At 46.8% G+C, this 22,781-nt stretch overlaps 1 protein-coding gene across 1 annotated transcript in view; it reads left to right on the top strand.

Moving 5' to 3' along the window:
* Nucleotides 1-22,781, top strand: part of LOC115083146 (zinc finger protein 850-like) — a 151,756-nt gene that overhangs the window by 112,639 nt on the left and 16,336 nt on the right. Inside the window, 1 exon segment of the mRNA XM_029586954.1 lies at nt 13,105-15,395. Coding sequence (XP_029442814.1) covers nt 13,105-15,395 — 2,291 coding nt within the window.

The raw sequence follows: 22,781 nt of genomic DNA, 5'->3' as shown, positions 1-22,781 counted from the left end.
GGGGATATGATAGAGGGGTTTAAAATCATGAGAGGTCTAGAACGGGTAGATGTGAATCGGTTATTTACTCTTTCGGATAATAGAAAGACTAAGGGGCACTCCATGAAGTTAGCATGCGGCACATTTAAAACTAATCGTAAAAAGTTCTTTTTTACTCAACGCACAATTAAACTCTGGAATTTGTTGCCAGAGGATGTGGTTAGTGCAGTTAGTATAGCTGTGTTTAAAAAAGGATTGGATAAGTTCTTGGAGGAGAAGTCCATTACTTGCTATTAGTTAAGTTTACTTAGAAAATAGCCACTGCTATTACTAGCAGCGGGAACATGGAATGGACTTGGTTTTTGGGTGCTTGCCAGGTTCCTGTGGCCGGATTGGCCACTGTTGGAAACAGGATGCTGGGCTTGATGGACCCTTGGTCTGACCTAGTATGGCATATTCTTATGTTCTCTGCTGAGGTAGTCCGCTGCGACATTGTCTTTCCCGGCAATGTGGACGGCCGAGATCTCTTGAAGATTTACTTCCTCCCATGACATTAAGGGGTCTATTTCCAGAAACACCTGTTGGCTTCTGGTTCCTCCCTGACGTTTGATGTAGGCCACTGTTATGGCATTGTCCGACATTACTCTGTCTGCTTTGCCGCGGAGTGTGTGACTGAACCTTAGGCAGGCTCGTCTGACTGCCCGGGCTTCTAGGCGATTGATATTCCATCCAGACTCTTCTTTGTTCCATTGCTCTTGGGTGGTTAGCTCCTGGTAGTGTGCTCCCCATCCTCGTAGGCTGGCATCCGTGGTGAGTAGGATCCAGGTTCCCTGGCTCAGATGGGCTTCTTGTAGCCACCATCATAGTTGGGCCTGAACTCTGTCCGGGAGCTGAAGCTGTACGGTGTAGTTCTGGGACAGAGGATTCCATCTTGATAGTAGTGAGCGTTGTAGGGGTCTCATGTGAGCCCGTGCCCAAGGGACTATTTCCAGTGTGGATGCCATGAGGCCGAGAACTTGTAGGTAATCCCATGCTGTGGGGCGAAGTTCGCTCAGCAGGGTTTGTAACTGAGTCATCAGTTTTGATCTCCTTGTCGGTATCAGGATGACCTTGTCTTGTTTGGTGTCAAACCGGACTACCACGTATTTTAGAGATTGGGAAGGCTGCAGGCAGCTCTTGTTTGTGTTGACCACCCACCCCAGTAGAGTTTTGACTCTGTTGCCTAGTGCCTTTCCTCTGGGGATTTTGCTGTGATCAGCCAATCGTCTAGATAAGGATGCACGCGGATTCCTTCCTTCCTCAGTGTTGCTGCCACCACCACTATGATCTTGGTGAACGTCCGGGGTGCAGTGGCTACCCCGAAAGGTAGTGCCCGGAACTCTGAGTGACGGTCCAGGATCGAGAAACGTAGAAAACGCTGATGCTCTTGTTCGATCGGAATGTGTAGGTAGGCTTCAAACAGATCCAGGGACGTAATGAACTCTCCCGGTTGTATCGCCCTTATTACCGAGCGTAGGAAGCGGAAATCTTCAGGTGACGGTTGACCGCCTTGAGGTCCAGGATAGGTCTAAATGTTCCTTCCTTCTTGGGAACGATAAAATAGATGGATTAATGGCCAGTATTTATTTGTTGTGGAGGCACCGGTGTTATAGAGTCTAAGGCTAGTAATCTGGTCAGTGTAGCTTCCACTGCCATTCATTTGGAAGGGTCGTGGCAGGGAGATTCCACAAACTTGTCCGGAGGGAGGTAGTGGAAATCCAGATAATATCACTCTCGAATGATGGATAGGATCCACTTGTCCGACATTATCTCGACCCATCTTTGGTAGAATAGAGCCAGTCTGCCCCCTATGACTTCTCTCTTTAGATGGGTCAGTTGGTTTTCATTGTGGGGTGCGGCTGGGGCCTGGGCCCGGGCTGGCCTCCATTTTATTTTGCTTGTTCCGAAAGGACTGGCTCCGGCCTGCGGGGTGGGCCGCTTGATATGAGCTTCTATATGGGTTGAAGCACTGTGATCCTCTGCCCCTGGAGGTCCGGGGGAAGGATCGCTGGTTTCTCACAGGACAAGCAGGTTCTTAGTCCTCACATATGGGTGACATCATCAGGATGGAGCCCAATCAAGGAAAACTTCTGTCAAAGTTTCCAGAACTTTGACTGGCCCCTACTGGGCATGCCCAGCATGGCACTAACCCTGCAGCCAGCAGGGGTCCCCCTTCAGTCTTCTTTTTTCCGTGCAGCAGTAGCCTCTCTGCAAAGGAGCTCTATAGAGATACCTGACAGGAATTTTCCTCATGGAATTATTAAAGTTAAAATTGCCCCACAGTGGTCCCTCCTCTGACTTTTCTCTGACCGCGGTACTCCGGTATGTTTTACACGGTTTTACGTTGATTACCGTCGAGTTTTGGCCCTCGCGGCCTACCGGTCGTCGACCGTACTGCGGCTTGATTTTTTTCAGTGGCCATGGTGTCGGGGTTCCGTCGGTGCCCGGACTGTTCTTGCACCATGTCTTATCACAGACCCCCGTGGAGTCTGTGTAATGTGTTTAGGCCGTGAGCTTGATGTCCTGACTTGCACCAAATGTGCCCTTATGACACCAAACGGTCGCAAAGCCAGAATGGAGAAGATGGAACTCCTCTTCCGTACTCAAACCCCGATTCCGTCCATTGCATCTACGACGTCGGAACCGGCACTATCGACTACACGTCAACATCGACCACCGACTGGTGACCGACCGCCATAGACGTCTTCACTGCCATCGACACCCTCTACTCCTCCTCAGGATCGAGGAGATTGCAGGGAAAAACATTGCCGTCAACATTGTAAGACTTGGACCATCGAGGGAGCAAAACCATCGACCTCACCGCTGTCGCAGAAGCCCAGTCCAGGAACGGCACAGTCTATTCCCGCGACCAGGTCACCGATTCTGCCTGTAAAGGTGGTCCTTCCGGCTATGCCTCTGCCTCTCTCTTCCATTCCGGAGCCGGGGCTCCTTGCTCCAGGTTTCCAAGAGGAACTGGACCACCTGGTTCAGGAGGCCATCAACAAGGCATCTCTACAAGTACCTCACTCCAAATCCTCCCATCATATAACCTTCAGAGACAGGGCATTCTCCACAACAGGACCTCCTCTTTGGAACTCCATCCCACCGGAGCTGCGGCAGGAACCTTGCCTCCCAACATTCAGGAAAAGACTCAAAACGTGGCTATTTAAAAAAGCCTTCCCAGACTCGGAATAAATCTTAACTCACCTCTAACCAACTTCCAATCAGTACCCTTACGCAGAAAACTATAACTTCCAGTCACTACCCTTACGCCAAAAACTACAAAATGGCAAATGGACATCTCCTGGTAAATACCATAAACTCTGTAAATGTACCCCGTCAAATTTCGGTTAATATATTCTGTTAAATTTCCTATCACTTTTCTCTGCTCCTAGTTGTACTTTTCCCTGTTTTATTGTAACTGTAATTGTTTTCGTTCAGCATCTGTTATTTATTTTGTTCACTGTAACTTTTATCACTCCCCCTGTTTATTGTAAACCGGCATGATGTGATACTCTCACGAATGCCGGTATAGAAAAAACTTAAATAAATAAATAAATAAATAATAAGGCGATGCAACGTCTTCAGGTTCGTCCGGCACCGATTGTGGAACCTGTCTTCAACCCGATTCCGGCAGCAATGGCACCGCTGCTATCCAGAATGGAGGCTCTGATGGCCGCCCTTCCACCAGTGGATCCCGGGTCTCCGATGACTATGATGCCCTCCCGGATAACAGCATCATCAGGAGGAGAAACACCGTTCCGCATCCCTCCTTCAGGGGTCTTGCCTCAACCTTTGATGCCGATACGTCCCTCGCCATGGATTCATCCATCGGTGCTGATACGTTCGGCACCACTGAGTAATCCATCGATGCCCTCGATGCCTGCACCGGTGCCTTTGATGTCGTCATCGGTGCCTCCGGCGATTCCTCCGATTTTTTTGGAGCCTAGACCGGGACCCTCAGGTATCCAAATTCCTTCACTTCCTAAAGGGAAGTCTGCTGATCCTTATGACACTTGGGGGGATGATACTTCCACAGACACCAATGACTTACCATCACTACCTTCTCCCACTGAGAGCAGAAAGCGTTTTCCTCCAGAGGACCTCTCATTTATACATTTTGTTAAGGAAATGTCTGAGTTGGTTCCTTTTCAACTACAGACAGAACAAGATGATAGGCACCAGATGATGGAGTTGCTCCAATTCCTGGATGCCCCCAAGGTGATCACTTCTATTCCCATTCATCAGGTCCTTCTTGATCTCAAAAAGAACTGGGAAAATCCTGGATCAATTGCTCCAGTACACAGAAAGGCTGACACTACTTATTTAGTCCAGTCAGCCCCAGGCTTCCAAAAATCCCAGCTTGATCACCACTCAGTTGAGGTAGAATCTGCACAAAAAAGGGCAAACGGTCAAAACCTCACTTTTCTACCCCTTCTGTTAAGGAACAAAAATTCCTGGACAACGTTGGTTGACGATGTTACGAGCGCGCGCGGTTGTCTCAAGCGGGTGGTGAGCCCTTGGGCCACGGCAAGACTTAGGGAGCCCCAAGCCGCACCGTGGGAGGTGAGCCGAGCAGGCATGGTGAGCCAGGCGGGTACAGAAGCAGGGAGGAAAGGCAGGAACTGGATCAGGCATGGAATCAGGAACAGACATCATGGCAACATCCGGAACAGACATCAAGGCAGAGACACTGGACAGGGAGCCATCAAGGCACGGAGGACCTGGATCAGGAGAGGTTACAGGCAACTGTAGTACCCAATCCAAAGGCCAGCAGGAACTAACAAGAAAGTCCTTTTATACAGCTGAAGTGGGTAACTCCCTGGGAGGAGTTTACCTGGACCGCCCCTCGCTGGTCCTATAACTAAGGTGGAGAGCTGCGGGCCAGCCCCTAGGGAAAAGGGCGTGGCCGGAAACCAGGAAGTCCAAACAGCCAAGCAAGCCACAGGCAGGCCTCAGGAACAGCTAGGCCTCTCAGGCCCTGGAACAAGTCCTGGATAGAGCGCAGGTGAGGCCCTGGCTTCAGAGCGGCCTCCAGTGGAAAGGTGAGATACCTCCTGTAGCGCAGCAACAGGGGGGGGATCGTAACAGACGAGTATTCCAAGGAGCCATGCTCATCTCCCGGATTGCTGCCTATCAGCTTTATATGACCCAATATAACAGGGTCATCTTTAAGCAAATACAGGACTTCTCCGATTCCCTACCTCAACAATTCCAAGACCAGCTACAAACCCTTGTAAGCAAAGGCTTTGAAGCAGGCAAGCATAAGATTCGGACATCTTATGACATTTTTGACACCGCTACCAGAGGGTCGGCAGCGGCTATCTCGGCAAGACGGTGGGCCTGGCTCAAGTCTTCTGACCTTCGTCCAGAAGTGCAAGACCGTTTGTCCAACCTACCATGTATCGGAGATAATCTGTTCGGTGAACAAATCCAACGGATGGTGGCTGAATTAAAAGACCATCATGAGACCCTCAAACAGCTCTCTTCAATGCCTTCCGACTTCTCCTCAAAGCAGCCCTTCAGGAAGGACTCTTAAGAAAGTCGTTCTATCCTCCAAGAAAGGCCTACCCGCCACCACCAAGGTCCCGTGCTACGAGACTTTATCAAAAACCTCAGCCTCGCCAAGCCCAAAAACAAAAACTACAAGCACCTCCCCAGCCAGGGCCTGCTTCAGGTTTTTGACTTCCGCTTGGAGAACAGCAGCCAGTTTCCTCTCTCACACGTACCAATGGGAGGTCGATTGTGCCACTTCCACAACATGTGGACTTCAATCACATCTGACCAATGGGTATTGACAATCGTTGCTCAAGGTTACCATCTAAACTTCCTCGCCCTGCCATCGGACTCCCCGCCTCTGCAGACGTGGAGAACGTCCGACCACTCTATTCTTCTGGATCAAGAGGTTTCCCTCCTTCTCCAGTCAAGGGCAATAGAACCCGTTCCGCACTCACAGCAAGGCCTAGGGTTCTATTCCCGGTACTTTCTGATCCCAAAAAAATCGGGGGGTGTTCGTCCAATTCTGGACCTACGTGCTCTCAACAAGTACCTCCAGCGGGAAAAGTTCAAGATGGTAACCTTGGGATCGCTTCTACCCCTTCTACAAAGATGAGACTGCCTCTGCTCTCTGGACCTCCAGGATGCATACACCCACATTGCGATAGCTCCAGCTCATCGCAAGTATCTCAGGTTTTTAGTAGACCCCAAGCACTATCAATATAGAGTGCTTCTGTTCGGCCTAGCGTCTGCACCACGAGTCTTCACCAAATGTCTCGTGGTTGTAGCAGCTTTCCTCAGAACCCAAGGTGTTCATGTCTACCCCTATCTGGACGACTGGTTAATCAAGGCTCCAACTCAGCAAGCTGCTCGGTCGTCCCTCGAATTAACTCTACACACTCTAATTTCGCTAGGATTTCTCGTCAATTACAAAAAATCTTATTTAGTCCCATCTCAAACCTTGTCGTTCATTGGAGCAGACTTGGACGCCTTGCAGGCAAAAGCTTTTCTTCCTCAACAACGAGCGCAAACTGTCGTATCTTTCGCTCACCAGTTAGTCTCAGCATGCTGCGACAACTCGCCAGTTCCTCGTCCTTCTGGGACACATGGCGTCCTCAGTCCATGTCACACCAATAGCCCGCTTGGCCATGAGACTCATGCACTGGACTCTCAGGTCAGAATGGATACAGGCCACTCAGCCTCTGTCAACCATTGTCTACGTCACAGACTCACTCAGTCTGTCTCTCGCATGGTGGAAAAATCAGAACAATCTCCTCCAAGGACTGCCCTTTCAAATTCCAAATCCTCAAGTCATTCTCACCACCGATGCTTCCAACCTCGGGTGGGGAGCCCACGTGGCCGATCTACAGATACAAGGGTCTTGGTCTCCAGAGCTCCAGAGGAAGTGAAACACCAAATAAATTTCCTGGAGCTTCGAGCAATAAGATACGCTCTCAAGGCATTCCAGGATTGCCTCTCAAATCAAGTCATCCTGATTCAGACGGACAACCAGGTGGCCATGTGGTACATCAACAAGCAGGGAGGCACAGGCTCCTTCCTTCTGTGTCAGGAAGCTGCGCAGATAGGGTGGAAGCTCTCTCCCACTCGATGTACTTGCTGGGAGTGGACAATGTACTAGCAGACAAGTTGAGTCGCGTCTTCCAACCGCACGAGTGGTCTCTCAACCCCTCGGTAGCGAACTCCATCTTCAGACACTGGGGATATCCTCAGACAGACCTCTTTGCGTCCCCTCAGAACCACAAAGTGGACAATTACTGCTCCCTCATTCGCAGCAAACACTCTCAGCCCAGAGATGCATTCTCCCTCTCATGGGCAACCGGTCTACTTTATGCATTCCCTCCGCTTCCTCTTCTCTAGAAGACTCTTGTGAAGCTACGTCAGGACAAGGGAACCATGATCCTGATAGCACCTCACTGGCCACGCCAAGTGTGGTTTCCCATACTCCAGGATCTCTCCATCCGCAGGCACATTCCCTTGGGAAAGGACCCGCTTCTGATCACTCAAAACAACTGGTGCCTACGCCATCCCAATCTTCGGGCCTTGTCCCTGACGGCATGGATGTTGAAAGGTTGATCCTTCAACCACTTAACCTTTCGGAACCAGTTTCCCGTGTCTTGATTGCTTCACGGAAGCCTTCCACAAGAAAATCTTACTCCTATAAATGGAAAAGGTTCACATCATGGTGCACTTCTCAGTCCCTTGACCCCTTTTCCTGTCCAATCCCAAAGTTTTTGGACTATCTCTGACATATATCAGAGTCAGGTCTAAAACATCTTCCATCAGAATGCATGTCAATGCGGGTGCCGCCTTCCATAAAGGTATCGGGGATGTCCCTATATCAGTACAACCCCTCGTAACACGCTTTTTAAAGGGCTTGCTCCATATCAAGCCACCTTTACGTCCTCCGGCCCCTTCTTGGGACTTTAACCTGGTTTTCGTTCGGCTCATGAAACCACCATTTGATCCTCTTCACTCCTGTGACCTAAAGTTCTTACATGGAAAGTGATTTTCCTTTTGGCTATCACTTCAGCTCGCAGGGTTAGTGAGTTGCAGGCCCTAGTTACCTATCCACCTTACACTAAACTCATGCAGGACCGGGTGGTACTCCGCACTCACCCTAAGTTTTTACCTAAGGTAGTCTCGGAGTTTCATATTAATCAATCCATCATACTACCTACCTTTTTTCCCAGGCCCCATTCCAGTCCAGGGGAACAGGCTCTGCATACCCTTGACTGTAAACGGGCTCTAGCTTTTTACCTAGACCATACAGTTGCCCACAGGAAGAGCACTCAGTTATTCGTCTCTTTCCATCCTAACAAATTAGGGCAGCCTGTAGGTAAGCAGATTCTCTCCTCCTGGTTGGTGGAGTGCATATCTTTTTGCTATCAGCAAGCAGGCATTCCTTTTCAAGACCGTGTTAAAGCACACTCTGTGAGGGCCATGGCAACTTCAGTAGCACACCTATGATCGGTGCCGCTTCCTGACATTTGCAGGGCTGCCACCTGGCGTTCTCTCCATACCTTCACATCCCACTATTGTTTGGACAAAGCCGGAAGACAAGATTCCATCTTTGGCCAGTCTGTCCTGCGTAACTTATTTCCAACATGAAGTACCTACACCATTCCGCCTGCCCGGTGGGGTTCAGGATGCCCTCTACCAAATTCCACCCCAGTTGTTGTGCCTGTTGCACGCCGTTGGGTACATTTGGTGCATGCTCGGACATCCTCAGCTCGGTACTCACCCATATGTCAGGACTACCATCCTGCTTGTCCTGTGAGAAAGCAAATGTTGCTTACCTGTAACAGGTGTTCTCACAGGACAGCAGGATGTTAGTCCTCACGAAACCCGCCCGCCGCCCCGCGGTGTTGGGTTCGTAACGTTTATTGTTTTATTTTTCGGCACTGCCTGTAGCTTTCAAATAAGACTGAAGGGGGACGCCTGCTGGCTGCAGGGTTAGTGCCATACTGGGCATGCCCAGTAGGGGCCAGTCAAAGTTCTGGAAACTTTGACAGAAGTGTTCCGTGATTGGGCTCCATCCTGATGATGTCACCCGTATGTGAGGACTAACATCCTGCTGTCCTGTGAACACACCTGTTACAGGAAGTCCATGGCAACATATTCTTCTTATTATTTTTTATTTTTGAGTAATTAATTTGATTTATTTTTAAGCTAAAGTTTTAGCTATTGATTAATTTTTGTATATTTTAACTTATTTTTAATTTGACTTTTCTTTTTAAAAATTTTATTTTAATTAATGTAAACCGTTTTGACAAACTCATTTTATAAAACGGTATATAAATACTTTAAAATAAATAAATAAATAAATACATTTGCTTTCTCTTATTCCTGTCCTCCGGTAGCCGTGGCAGTGGGGACTCGCCCCACTTGTTGGCTGGTTTCTCTAGTTCGCTCCCGAACCGGAATGTTCCCTTGAAAGGCATCCTTGTGAGTCTCGTTTTGGAGGATGCGTCGGCCGACCGGTTTCGGAGCCAGATTTGTCTTCTGGCTGCCACTGCGGATGATACTCCTTTAGCTGCTGTGCGTACCAGATCCGAAGCGGCGTCCGCGAGGAATGATACAGCTGGTTCCAGGACCTCCCCAGGAGTGTTGTTCCTGGTCTGTGCTAAGAAGGTGCGTGTCACCACGGCACAGCAGGCCATGATCTGTAAAGACATAGCGGCGACGTCAAAGGACTGTTTGAGGATGGATTCCAGACATCTGTCTTGAGCATCCTTGAGTGCTGCTCCTCCCTCCACGGGATAGTAGTGCGCTTTGAGACCGCGCCGAACACAGCATCCACTTTAGGACATACCAGGGGATCTTTGGCGGCAGGGTCCAGAGGGTACATGGCAGCCAGAGCCCGGCCCCCTTTGAATGTAGTTTCTGGGGCATCCCATTCCAGGTCAATTAGTTGCTGGACGACTTGTAATAGTGGGAAATGGCGGGAGGTCTGACCAAGTCCCTCCAAAAGTGGGTTCGGCTTAGGTTCCCCCGAGGCACTTGTGCCCGGGATGGCAAGCTCTTTTAAGCTATGTGTGACCAGGTCTGGAAGCTCGTCCTTGGTGAAGAAGCGTCTAATGGTTCGATGGGGCTCTGTCCCCGGAGGGAGTTCCCCTTCCTCCAGGGGTTCTGACTCCTCATCTGAGCTGTCTGTGTCCCCGAAGGTGTGGCTACTGGGCGTTGGGATTACTTCCCTGGGCATAGAGGGTCCTGGCATGTTGAGGTCCTCTGGTGGGGCCTGTGATCGCACTGTAGGAGGCCCCGGTTGCATGTGGACGAAGGTATGCAGACCTTTGAAGAATTCCACCCAGGAGATAGAAGCTGGGTCTAGACTAGGGGGCGCTGTGTCCCTGGGGAGCTGCGTTTAAGGGGGGGTCCCACTGTGTGATGCTGGGTCTGGCAAACTGCTCGAAGGGCTGGGGTCCGGTACCGGCTGGGGAGGGCCATGAGTTGGGTCCCCTAAGGCCTCTTTGCACTGTATACACAGGGCGGTGCCCTCCTCATGCTGTGCAGCTCTAATGTGGCGTGCGGGGCAAAGGCCCTGAGCTTTGAGTTTATTTTCTGGTGGTGCCATGGCTTGTGCGCATACAATACAGTTGTGCGTCGAAATTGCGCGCGTAGGTTTGGTGCATGCGTGCAGAGCGATGTGCGTGCACGGGTCGAAATTATGCGCCTGGCACAGTGAGCGCGCGACGTTGTGCGCTCAGGGTATTTGAGCGCGCGGCTCGCCTCTGTGCGCACGGATCAAGACAGCGGACAGGGCTGCGAACAAGGCCAAAATGGTGACGGCTACCACGTGGACAATATGGCGACCACCTTGGAGGGTCTCCACGTGGGAGGACCCTCGGATCTCACCGGGGTCTAGCCCTACTAGGGCCGATCAACCCGGTGGCACTGGTCCCGGCTGGCGACCTGTGCGGCTCCTCGATCTTCGGAGACCAGAGACTTTTAAATAGATTTCTACCTTACCTTATCTCGGTGCTTCCTGGTTTCGTTCCGGGCGGTCTCCGGCTGCGGGGGGAGAGGGAAATACCTTCACCGCCACGCTCGAGGTTGCACCCGCTGCCTCTCAGCCTCACCCGATGTCGGGGGCTAGGTCCCCGCCAAGCGTCGGCCGCCAGACCGAGGCTTAACTCCGAGGGATTGTGGAAATCACCTCGGGAATGTCAACTGGGGGAGGGACCCAATGGGTGTCACTGCAGGAGAGCGGGGCTCGTCTGTAGAGGTAAGATTTCTTCTTAATTTGGATTTCTTTGGTAAAATTTATTCTAACGCTGTGCTAGCGTGCATAGAGTCCCTAACTGCTATGGAGACGGAAAATACTGAAGAGCTGCACTTCCTGCAGGGGTATATGTACTAGGGCAGACGTCAGATTGAAATCTGATCCGCCTCCAACTGCTATCAAGAGTACACTATACCCGTTGGTCCTGAGTCCATCTGTCTACCCTAAGGAAAAAGAAATTATCAGGTAAGTAATTTCTCCAATTTATTTAGATTTATATTCTGCTTTTCGCACTTTTTTCAGCACTTCAAAGTGGATTACATTTGCTACTGGTATCTTGGGCAGAGTTATAGTTTCTTTCTTTGTTGGAGATTTGCCTAGCAGTGACGTTGTCTTGGTTATATCCCTTCTCTAGGCATTATTGTATGGTGGTTGGGGTTCGAGAAGTTGCATCTTTTGCCAGAGCAGCCTCCTCCCTTACGAGGAAGTAGCTTTGGTACATCCCACTTGTGTGGACTGGATTGCCTGGATAAAGAGGAAGGTGAAATTACTACTTATCTGATAATTTCCTTTCCTCTCTGAGAGGCAGGCCAATCCACAATCCTGCCCTGAGCTGCCTGTACAGTACTGTACTGATTTTTTCTATTTGTCCTTTCTCAGGGACATTATTGAAGGCAGAATTCGTAGGCCGATGCAGATCTTCAAGTCGTCTAAGGGCCTTGTAAGTGTTTGCCTTCTTTGTCTGTTATGGCTTCTGCATTTCCTTCTCGTCTGAGTCCAGTACTTTGCTCACTGGAAGAAAAAAAAGAAGTGAATGATTGGGGGAGGAAGTGTTTTTAACTCCGGACTTAGTTTTACTGTTAATTAGTTGCCATAGTTGACTTTTGCAGAATACTGGGACACTGATGTCAGTATGAGGGTGACATCAGCGAGTTAGTTGGTTTCTGTCTCCATCTGCTGGTAGGCATGCATAACCCACTTATGTGCACTGGCTTGCCTATCCTAGAGGAAAGAAAATTATCAGCTGAGTAGTAATTTCACCTTCCTGGGTTTTTGAATCCTGGATGTCTGACTTCGGTGTGGGAGTAGTGGAGTGGATATACAGGACGCTGCAACGTTGGGGAAATTGGGTGTCTCAGAGTTACAGGTCTTGTTCTACCAGAGCCCACTGTAACCCATTTATTCCTGGGTTTCTGAATCCTCTGAGAGAGCTGGCAGAGGCAATCTGGATCTACAGCAGATTATGTATTGGTCTGCCTCACTCTAGCCTGCGAGCCTTGCAAACGCTCCAAACCTCCAGGGCCCATTTAGTTATAAGAAGCTTTCCTTGGGATCATGTGACTCTGCTGCTGCGTGAATTACTTTGGTTGCTGCTCCAGCAGTGGATTAAATTTTAAATTTTAACTCTTGTTTTTAGATCTCTGAAGTTTAATGGTCCATGATTATTATTATTTTAATTTGTTATTATAATGTTTAGTTTGGCAGATCCGCTAGAAGCAGATTATAAATGTTATTAAATAAAGAGTAGATAAGCCCAGAGGAACCAGGCCTACAGGAATCCTAAAGGAGGGACCTGTATGATCTCCCAAGTTCCTGTAGTTCATCAGCTTTATTTCTGTATCCTACACAGTATGGTAAAGAGAACCCACTGATTTTCTTAACTTCTCTGAATATTTCTATAGAGACATCATAGAGAGGTTTTCATAGGCATCACATAAAGTTTCTGCTAAGTTACAAAATTCTTTAATATGCATTCATTATGTGATCCTTCTAAACATCTCAGATTATTGGTAGCGTTCCATGCCATTGTCATTTACACATGATTAATTCCTTCTTTTTATATCCAGCAGACAATGAGGTCATACAGAAAGAGAAGAGGGAGGAGAATCGAGAAGAACACCCTATAGTATTAGCACTTACACCAAGACAATCAGGAAATGTCTGTGAGAATCTTGCCCAGAGGACTGAGGGGGGAGACATTAGCCAAAGACAGCAGGAATCAGAGAAGAAGGAGCAAGCCTCTGCAGGACAGTCACCAGATGGAGTCACTGCTTGTGAGAGAAGTGACAGGGAGTTCACAGACATCCCTGAGCACCAGGGACATGGGAGAGGAGAGAATCCCTTCCAAAGTAATAACAGTGATCAAATGAGTTTTGAACACCACATGAGAAATCTGAGAGCAGAGAGACGGTTCCAGAGTAATAACAGTGATCAAATGACTTCTGACTTCCAGCAGAAAGAGGAGGAAGGGAAGAAATCCTTGCACTGTGACACCTGTGGGAAAAACTTTAATAGAAAATGTAATTTTGTCTTGCACCAGAGGAGTCACTCAGGGGAGAGAACTTTTCCATGCAAACAGAAGTTAACCCTGAAATTACACCAGAGAATCCACACTGAAGGGAGCACTTTTACTTGTATTGAATGCAAGAAATCCTTTCCTTGCAGCGAATCCTTAATAATACACCAAAGAATGCACACAGGTAAGAGACCCTCTCATTGCCCTCAAGATGGGGAATCTTACAGTTCTGAGTTCTCTTTATTAGAAAAACCATTTAAATGTACTGAATGTGGTAAAAGCTTCAGCAACAAGGCAAATCTCAGTAGGCATCAGAAAATCCATACTGGAGAAAAACCATTTAAATGTACTGAATGTGGTACAAGTTTCCGTCACAAGGCAGGTCTCAGACATCATCAGAAAATACATAAAGGATCAAAACCATTTACATGTACTGAATGTGGTAAAAGCTTCAGCGACAGTGCATATCTCAGACAGCATCAGAAAATCCATACTGGAGAAAAACCATTTAAATGTACTGAATGTGGTAAAACATTCTCTCAGAAGGCGCATTTAATATCGCATCAGAAAATTCATACTGGAGAAAAACTATTTAAATGTACTGAATGTGGTACAAGTTTCCGTCACACGGCAGGTCTCAGACAGCATCAGAAAATCCATACTGGAGAAAAACCATTTAAATGTACTGAATGTGGTACAAGTTTCCGTCACAAGGCAGGTCTCAGACAGCATCAGAAAATGCATACTGGAGAAAAACCATTTAAGTGTACTGAATGTGGTACAAGTTTCAGTCACAAGGCAGATCTCAGACAGCATCAGAAAATCCATACTGGAGAAAAACCATTTAAATGCACTGAATGTGGTACAAGTTTCCGTCGCAAGGCAGGTCTCAGACAGCATCAGAAAATCCATACTGGAGAAAAACCATTTAAATGCACTGAATGTGGTACAAGTTTCCGTCACAAGACAAATCTCACACAGCATCAGAAAATCCATACTGGAGAAAAACCATTTAAATGCACTGAATGTGGTAAAAGCTTCTCTCGGAAGGTGTATTTCATATCACATCAGAGAATCCATACTGGAGAAAAACCATTTAAATGTACTGAATGTGGTACAAGTTTCCATCACAAGACAAATCTCACACAGCATCAGAAAATCCATACTGGAGAAAAACCATTTAAATGTACTGAATGTGGAAAAAGCTTCTCTCGGAAGGTGTGTTTCATATTACATCAGAGAATCCATACTGGAGAAAAACCATTTAAATGTACTGAATGTGGTACAAGTTTCCATCACAAGTCAAATCTCACACAGCATCTGAAAATCCATACTGGAGAAAAACCATTTAAATGTACTGAATGTGGAAAAAGCTTCTCTCAGAAGGCGTATTTCATATTGCATCAGAGAATCCATACTGGAGAAAAACCATTTAAATGTACTGAATGTGGTAAAAGCTTCAGTAACAAGGCAGTTCTCATGCAGCATCAGAGAATCCATACTGGAGAAAAACCATTTAAATGTACTGAATGTGGTAAAAGTTTCAGTAACAAGGCAGTTCTCAGGCAGCATCAGAGAATCCATATTGGAGAAAAACCATTTAAATGTACTGAATGTGGGAAAAGCTTCAGTAACAAGGCAGTTCTCAGGCAGCATCAGAGAGTCCATACTGGAGAAAAACCATTTAAATGTACTGAATGTTGCAAAAGCTTTAGTCATAAGACATCTCTCATGCGACATCAGAAAATTCATTCTGGAGGAAAACCAAGTTAATGTACTGTATCTGGTAAAAACTTCAGTAGAAAGGAAGACCTTGCAAGCTACCAGAAAAGTTGCACAGGAGTCAAATTCAGTTCACTTGCTTTCATATAGTTTTGGAATAGAAGAGTAGCCTAATAATAAAGATATTAAAATGCCAGATGCAAGAACAATAAAACTTCTCCATTTCCATCAAGTAAGCTATAAGAATCAGGGAGGTTGATATTCAGATGCCAGAAAGCTGGATAAGTAGGACTTATCCTTCTATCTTACTGCTGCTGAATATCCAGTTATGTTCAATGGCTGAGAAAGTTGTGGGTGGGCAGTGGGTGGATCAGAGAGGTGCTCCTTAGCTGGAAAAGTTATTCAGCTAAGTAGCGATTTTGGTAACATGGGTGTTTTGCATGATTTGTAGTTTATTTTTTCTGCCCTGTGACAGTTTTCCCCAGAGAGCTCATTCCCTTTGTGCTGGCTTGCAGGTAGTGTTTGACCGCTGTACTGTAGTTCAAGCAGAGGCTTTGGATGCTGCCCTGACTGAAGGTGGCTTGATCAGCAATCACGTCCCCTGATGCATAGAGAGAGGAATATAGAGTAAGAAAAGGGAAGTGATAATCCCCTTATATAGGTCCTTGGTGAGACCTCACCTGGAGTATTGTGTTCAGTTCTGGAGACAGTATCTCCAAAGGGACAAAGACAGGTTGGAGGCGGTCCAGAGAAGGGCGACCAAAAAGGTGGAGAGTCTTCATCGAATGACTTATGAGGAGAGATTGAAGAATCTCTAAATATGTACACCCTGGAGGAGCAGGGGTGATATGATACAGACTTTCTGATACTTGAAAGGTTTTAATGATCCAAAGACAACGACAAAACTTTTCCGTTGCAAAAAAATTAGCAGAACCACGGGAGCGACTGAGAGGCAGCGGGTGCACCCTTGAGCGTGGCGGTGAAGATATTTGCCCTAGGGGGGATGCGTGACGTCACACGCTTAGATGGTAGCTTGATCCGGGAGCTCCTGGCGGCCCTCACCTAATCCTCCAGAATCTGCGTTTTACTCTATCGGATTTTCGCCATCTTATAGACGTAGTGATAGCCTAGCATCGGAGACATGGCTACTAGAAAGAAAAACTTGGATTTCCAGCGCTTTTCATACCGAAAGGACGAAACAGATACTCCAGCGCTCCTCGAGGAGGCGGAACAAGATGGCGCCGCTGACCAAGCTACAGGCCCGGTCCCTCCTCAGAGTGATGCCGATTTAGTAGATAGCCCGCCTACTGAGCATCCCACCAGGGCGGAATTCAGGGAATGGTTCTCCAATATACGGGCTGATATTAAAACCTATCGTCAAGAACTTCAGGCGCGCATGGAAGAAATGCGGGACGACCTCAACTCACTAGGCCATCGGGTAGATGACCTAGACGTCAGGCTCGAAGGTACCGCTGAGCTCGCTTCCTCTAATAAAAAGTCATGCGACGAGAACCGCGCTGAGAGCGTTCAACTATATGCTAAATTGGCCGATCTGGAGAATCGTACCCGGTGGAGCAATCTCTGCTTTAGGGGCTTTCCCGAAGGCACGCAGTCGGAAGATTGTCATGCGCTTATTAAAAGTTTCTGCCTCTATATTTTGCAAGAGACCGGTAAAAGCGACGCAGACAATCTACTCGCCCTTCGATTTGACAGGGCACATCGAGCACTGAAAGCTCCCCAAACTAATAAAGCGAGAGACATAATTGTCTGCTTCTCAGACTACCTTACCAAGGAAAAAGTGGCGTCTGCAGCGAGGGAAAAGCCCCAATGGACTTGGGAGGGACATTCTATTTCCATTTTCCCGGATCTCTCCTTTGCCACTCTGCAAAACAGACAAACGTTCCGGGACATAACGGCGTTTCTGCGCACCAAAAATATAAAATACAGATGGCTGCACCCCTTCGGTTTATCATATGCTCTGGATGGGGTCACTCATAAGTGTATCAACCCTGATGAGGCCTACTCCAGTCTGTCAGCTATCGGCTTCTCCTCCACGCAGTCCCCCCTGAAGAGGGGGAGCATGCAGGCATCGCGCCCGTCCTATCCGGCTTGGCAGAGGGTTGGCCCTCGTAATAGCCGCCTGCGCTGGCAGTCTGGGGGTTCTTCCTCTAGTCAGGGCCCCGCCTGCGTTTCTTGAAATGGGGCAGTGCTGGCTTACAGTTTTGTACTTGCTTGCAGTTTCTCAGCCGAGTATCATCACTGAAGCAAAGTTGGATGAGTATTCGCATTGATGAACTTGAATGTTTTGGGGAGTAACAGTTTAAGATGCAGTTTACTAGTGTTTCACTTCTTGTTGATGTTTAATACTTTTGGAGGGTGGGTGGGGGTGGGCAGTGAGTATTGTACTCCTGTGATCCTACCTCTACTCCCAAACCATGATGAGAGGATGCCTGCCTGGAGGGCTTAGCAGGTTATTCTTTGGGGACCGGAGGATATTAGTAATCCTCCTGGGAATCATGCTGTTGTTTACTTCTGTGTTGCACATCAGAATGCCTACGCAGGTTTTTTTATTCATGCTCTGGGGAGGTTGGTTGGGCCGCGACTTTATTTTACCCTGGGTGTGTGGCTTATCCCCGCGGCCTAGTACAGAGGCTAGCGATACCATGGTTGGTACTGCAGTGGAGGTGTCTCGGGTCCGCCTGGTAGTAGGGATTTTTGACCCTTACCTGTTTATAACATTATGGCACAATTGAAAATTCTGTCCCTTAATGTTAAGGGCCTTAACTCGCCTCAGAAGCGCTCCCTCTTTTATAAAGAGATGTCCCTCATAGCACCAGATATAATACTATTACAGGAGACCCACCTCCTGCGCAGCTATGAGTCTCTCATGAAATCTCCGAAATTTTCCAGTCAATACTATGCTGCTGCCTCCAAAAAAGCTAAATATACTGGCGTTGGCATTCTTTTGCTTCCCATCTGGTCGTGGAGTGTAAAAAATGTATTGCTGATCCGGGCGGGCGATATTTGCTTCTTTGTTTTTCTGTCTATAACATGGATTTCACTATTTTAAATATGTATGCACCTAACAGCGACCAGGCTGCTTTTTTCAAGCAAATACAACATATTCTTCTACAACATGCAGGGGGTCGGCTTATTGCTGGGGGTGACCTTAATGTTACTATAGCGCCTTCTTTGGACACTTCTAAAGGTCACTCGCACACGGCCATAGCGCATACCCGAGCCCTTAAGGACTTAATGCAGGCACATGATTTGGTGGACCCGTGGAGACTCACTTATCCACATTCTAGATCATACACCTACTATTCTAAGGCCCATGATTCCTACTCTAGAATCGATTATTTGCTGGTGGATAAATTTCTCTATCATTATATCCAGCGTCCGGAGGTGGGAATAATTTCTTGGTCTGACCATGCTCCGGTCACGATCACGCTTTACCTCACCGGCGGTGATTTTGGATGTAAGTTTTGGCGCCTTAATGATTCAGTTCTACTGGACCCCTCCTTCACTAAGGACACAATGTCTATTATTAACGATTATTTTCACCTAAATGAATCCTCGGTATCTTCCCCCATTACATTGTGGGATAGTTTTAAGGCATACATACGGGGACATTTTATATCACACTCAGTGCATCTCAAAAAACAGAGAGAAACAGCCTGTGTCCTACTGAGAGACCAAATCCGATCTCTCACGATTCGGCATATAGAGGCGGGGTCTAACAAGGTTCTTGCTCAGCTATCTAAGGCTAGGGAGAATCTACAAAGGCTTGACCTGGCTCATATCGCCCATGTGCTTAACCTTACTAGACAGACTTATTTTGAAGGGGGCAATAAGGCTGGAAGGATCCTAGCCCAGCAATTGAAAAAGCAGTCCCTTCAAAATCATATACTCAAAATTAAAACGGACCAGGGCGGTATTGAATCCTCCCACTCTGTTATAAGAACATAAGAAAATGCCATACTGGGTCAGACCAAGGGTCCATCAAGCCCAGCATCCTGTTTCCAACAGTGGCCAATCCAGGCCATAAGAACCTGGCAAGTACCCAAAAACTGTCTATTCCATGTAACCATTGCTAATGGCAGTGGCTATTCTCTAAGTGAACTTAATAGCAGGTAATGGACTTCTCCTCCAAGAACTTATCCAATCCTTTTTTAAACACAACTATACTAACTGCACGAACCACATTCTCTGGCAACAAATTCCAGAGTTTAATTGTGCGTTGAGTAAAAAAGAACTTTCTCCGATTAGTTTTAAATGTGCCCCATGCTAACTTCATGGAGTGTCCCCTAGTCTTTCTACTATCCGAAAGAGTAAATAACCGATTCACATCTACCCGTTCTAGACCTCTCATGATTTTAAACACCTCTATCATATCCCCCCTCAGTCATCTCTTCTCCAAGCTGAAAAGTCCTAACCTCTTTAGTCTTTCCTCATAGGGGAGTTGTTCCATTCCCCTTATCATTTTGGTAGCCCTTCTCTGTACCTTCTCCATCGCAATTATATCTTTTTTTAGATGCGGCGACCAGAATTGTACACAGTATTCAAGGTGCGGTCTCACCATGGAGCGATACAGAGGCATTATGACATTTTCCATTTTATTCATCATTCCTTTTCTAATAATTCCCAACATTCTGTTTGCTTTTTTGACTGCCGCAGCACACTGAACCGACGATTTCAATGTGTTATCCACTATGACACCTAGATCTCTTTCTTGGGTTGTAGCACCTAATATGGAACCCAACATCGTGTAATTATAGCATGGGTTATTTTTCCCTATATGCATCACCTTGCACTTATCCACATTAAATTTCATCTGCCATTTGGATGCCCAATTTTCCAGTCGCACAAGGTCTTCCTGCAATTTATCACAATCTGCTTGTGATTTAACTACTCTGAACAATTTTGTGTCATCTGCAAATTTGATTATCTCACTCGTCGTATTTCTTTCCAGATCATTTATAAATATATTGAACAGTAAGGGTCCCAATACAGATCCCTGAGGCACTCCACTGTCCACTCCCTTCCACTGAGAAAATTGCCCATTTAATCCTACTCTCTGTTTCCTGTCTTTTAGCCAGTTTGCAATCCACGAAAGGACATCGCCACCTATCCCATGACTTTTTACTTTTCCTAGAAGCCTCTCATGAGGAACTTTGTCAAACGCCTTCTGAAAATCCAAGTATACTATATCTACCGGTTCACCTTTATCCACATGTTTATTAACTGCTTCAAAAAAGTGAAGCAGATTTGTGAGGTAAGACTTGCCCTGGGTAAAGCCATGCTGACTTTGTTCCATTAAACCACGTCTTTCTATATGTTCTGTGATTTTGATGTTTAGAACACTTTCCACTATTTTTCCTGGCACTGAAGTCAGGCTAACCGGTCTGTAGTTTCCCGGATCGCCCCTGGAGCCCTTTTTAAATATTGGGGTTACATTTGCTATCCTACAGTCTTCAGGTACAATGGATGATTTTAATGATAAGTTACAAATTTTTACTAATAGGTCTGAAATTTCATTTTTTAGTTCTTTCAGAACTCTGGGGTGTATACCATCCGGTCCAGGTGATTTACTACTCTTCAGTTTGTCAATCAGGCCTACCACATCTTCTAGGTTCACCGTGATTTGATTCAGTCCATCTGAATCATTACCCATGAAAACCTTCTCCAATACGGGTACCTCCCCAACATCCTCTTCAGTAAACACCGAAGCAAAGAAATCATTTAATCTTTCCGCGATGGCCTTATCTTCTCTAAGTGCCCCTTTAACCCCTCGATCATCTAACGGTCCAGCTGACTCCCTCACAGGCTTTCTGCTTCGGATATATTTAAAAAAGTTTTTACTGTGAGTTTTTGCCTCTACAGCCAACTTCTTTTCAAATTCTCTCTTAGCCTGTCTTATCAATGTCTTACATTTAACTTGCCAATGTTTATGCTTTATCCTATTTTCTTCTGTTGGATCCTTCTTCCAATTTTTGAATGAAGATCTTTTGGCTAAAATAGCTTCTTTCACCTCCCCTTTTAACCATGCCGGTAATCGTTTTGCCTTCTTTCCACCTTTCTTAATGTGTGGAATACATCTGGACTGTGCTTCTAGAATGGTATTTTTTAACAATGACCACGCCTCTTGGACATTTTTTACTTTTGTAGCTGCTCCTTTCAGTTTTTTTCTAACAATTTTTCTCATTTTATCAAAGTTTCCCTTTTGAAAGTTTAGCACGAGAGCCTTGGATTTGCACACTGTTCCTTTTCCAGTCATTAAATCAAATTTGATCATATTATGATCACTATTGCCAAGCGGCCCCACCACCGTTACCTCTCTCACCAAGTCCTGTGCTCCACTGAGAATTAGATCTAAAATTGCTCCCTCTCTCGTCGGCTCCTGAACCAATTGCTCCATAAAGCTATCATTTATTCCATCCAGGAACGTTATCTCTCTAGCGTGACCCGATGATACATTTACCCAGTCTATATTGGGGTAATTGAAGTCTCCCATTATTACTGCACTACCAATTTGGTTAGCTTCCCTAATTTCTCTTAGCATTTCACTGTCCATCTCACCATCTTGACCAGGTGGACGGTAGTATACCCCTATCACTGTAGTCTTCCCTGACACACAAGGGATTTCTACCCATAAAGATTCAATTTTGTATTTAGTCTCATGCAGGATGTTTATCCTGTTGGACTCTATGCCATCCCGGACATAAAGCGCCACACCTCCTCCCGAGTGCTCCTCTGTCATTGCAATATAATTTGTACCCTGGTATAGCAATGTCCCATTGGTTATCCTCTTTCCACCATGTCTCTGAGATGCCAATTAAGTCTATGTCATCATGCACTGCTATACATTCTAATTCTCCCATCTTACTTCTTAGACTTCTGGCATTAGCATACAAACATTTCAAAGTTTGTTTTTTGTTTGTATTTTTATTCTGCTTTTTAATTGATAGGGATAAGTTAGAATTTTTTAGCTCAGGTGAGTTTTTAGTTACAGGCACTTGGACTACTTTTCTAATTATTGGAACCTCACTGTCGGGATGCCCTAATTCTAATGCATCATTAGTATCCTTTAAAGATACCTCTCTCCGAACCATGCGCTGCTGAGCGACTGTCGGCTTTCCCCTTTGTTTTAGTTTAAAAGCTGCTCTATCTCCTTTTTAAAGGTTAGCGCCAGCAGTCTGGTTCCACCCTGGTTAAGGTGGAGCCCATCCCTTCGGAAGAGACTCCCCCTTCCCCAAAAGGTTCCCCAGTTCCTAACAAAACTGAATCCCTCTTCCTTGCACCATCGTCTCATCCACGCATTGAGACTCCAGAGCTCTGCCTGCCTCTGGTGACCTGCGCGTGGAACAGGGAGCATTTCAGAGAATGCTACCCTGGAGGATCTGGATCTAATCTTTCTAACTAAGAGCCTAAATTTGGCTTCCAGAACCTCCCTCCCACATTTTCCTATGTCGTTGGTGCCCTCGTGTACCACGACAGCCGGTTCCT

This window comes from Rhinatrema bivittatum, chromosome 2 (genome assembly GCF_901001135.1).
Source record: "Rhinatrema bivittatum chromosome 2, aRhiBiv1.1, whole genome shotgun sequence".
NCBI classification, from domain to species: Eukaryota; Metazoa; Chordata; class Amphibia; order Gymnophiona; family Rhinatrematidae; genus Rhinatrema; species Rhinatrema bivittatum.
Note: the sequence above shows the minus strand (reverse complement) of the source record. Positions and strands in the feature narration are given on the sequence as shown.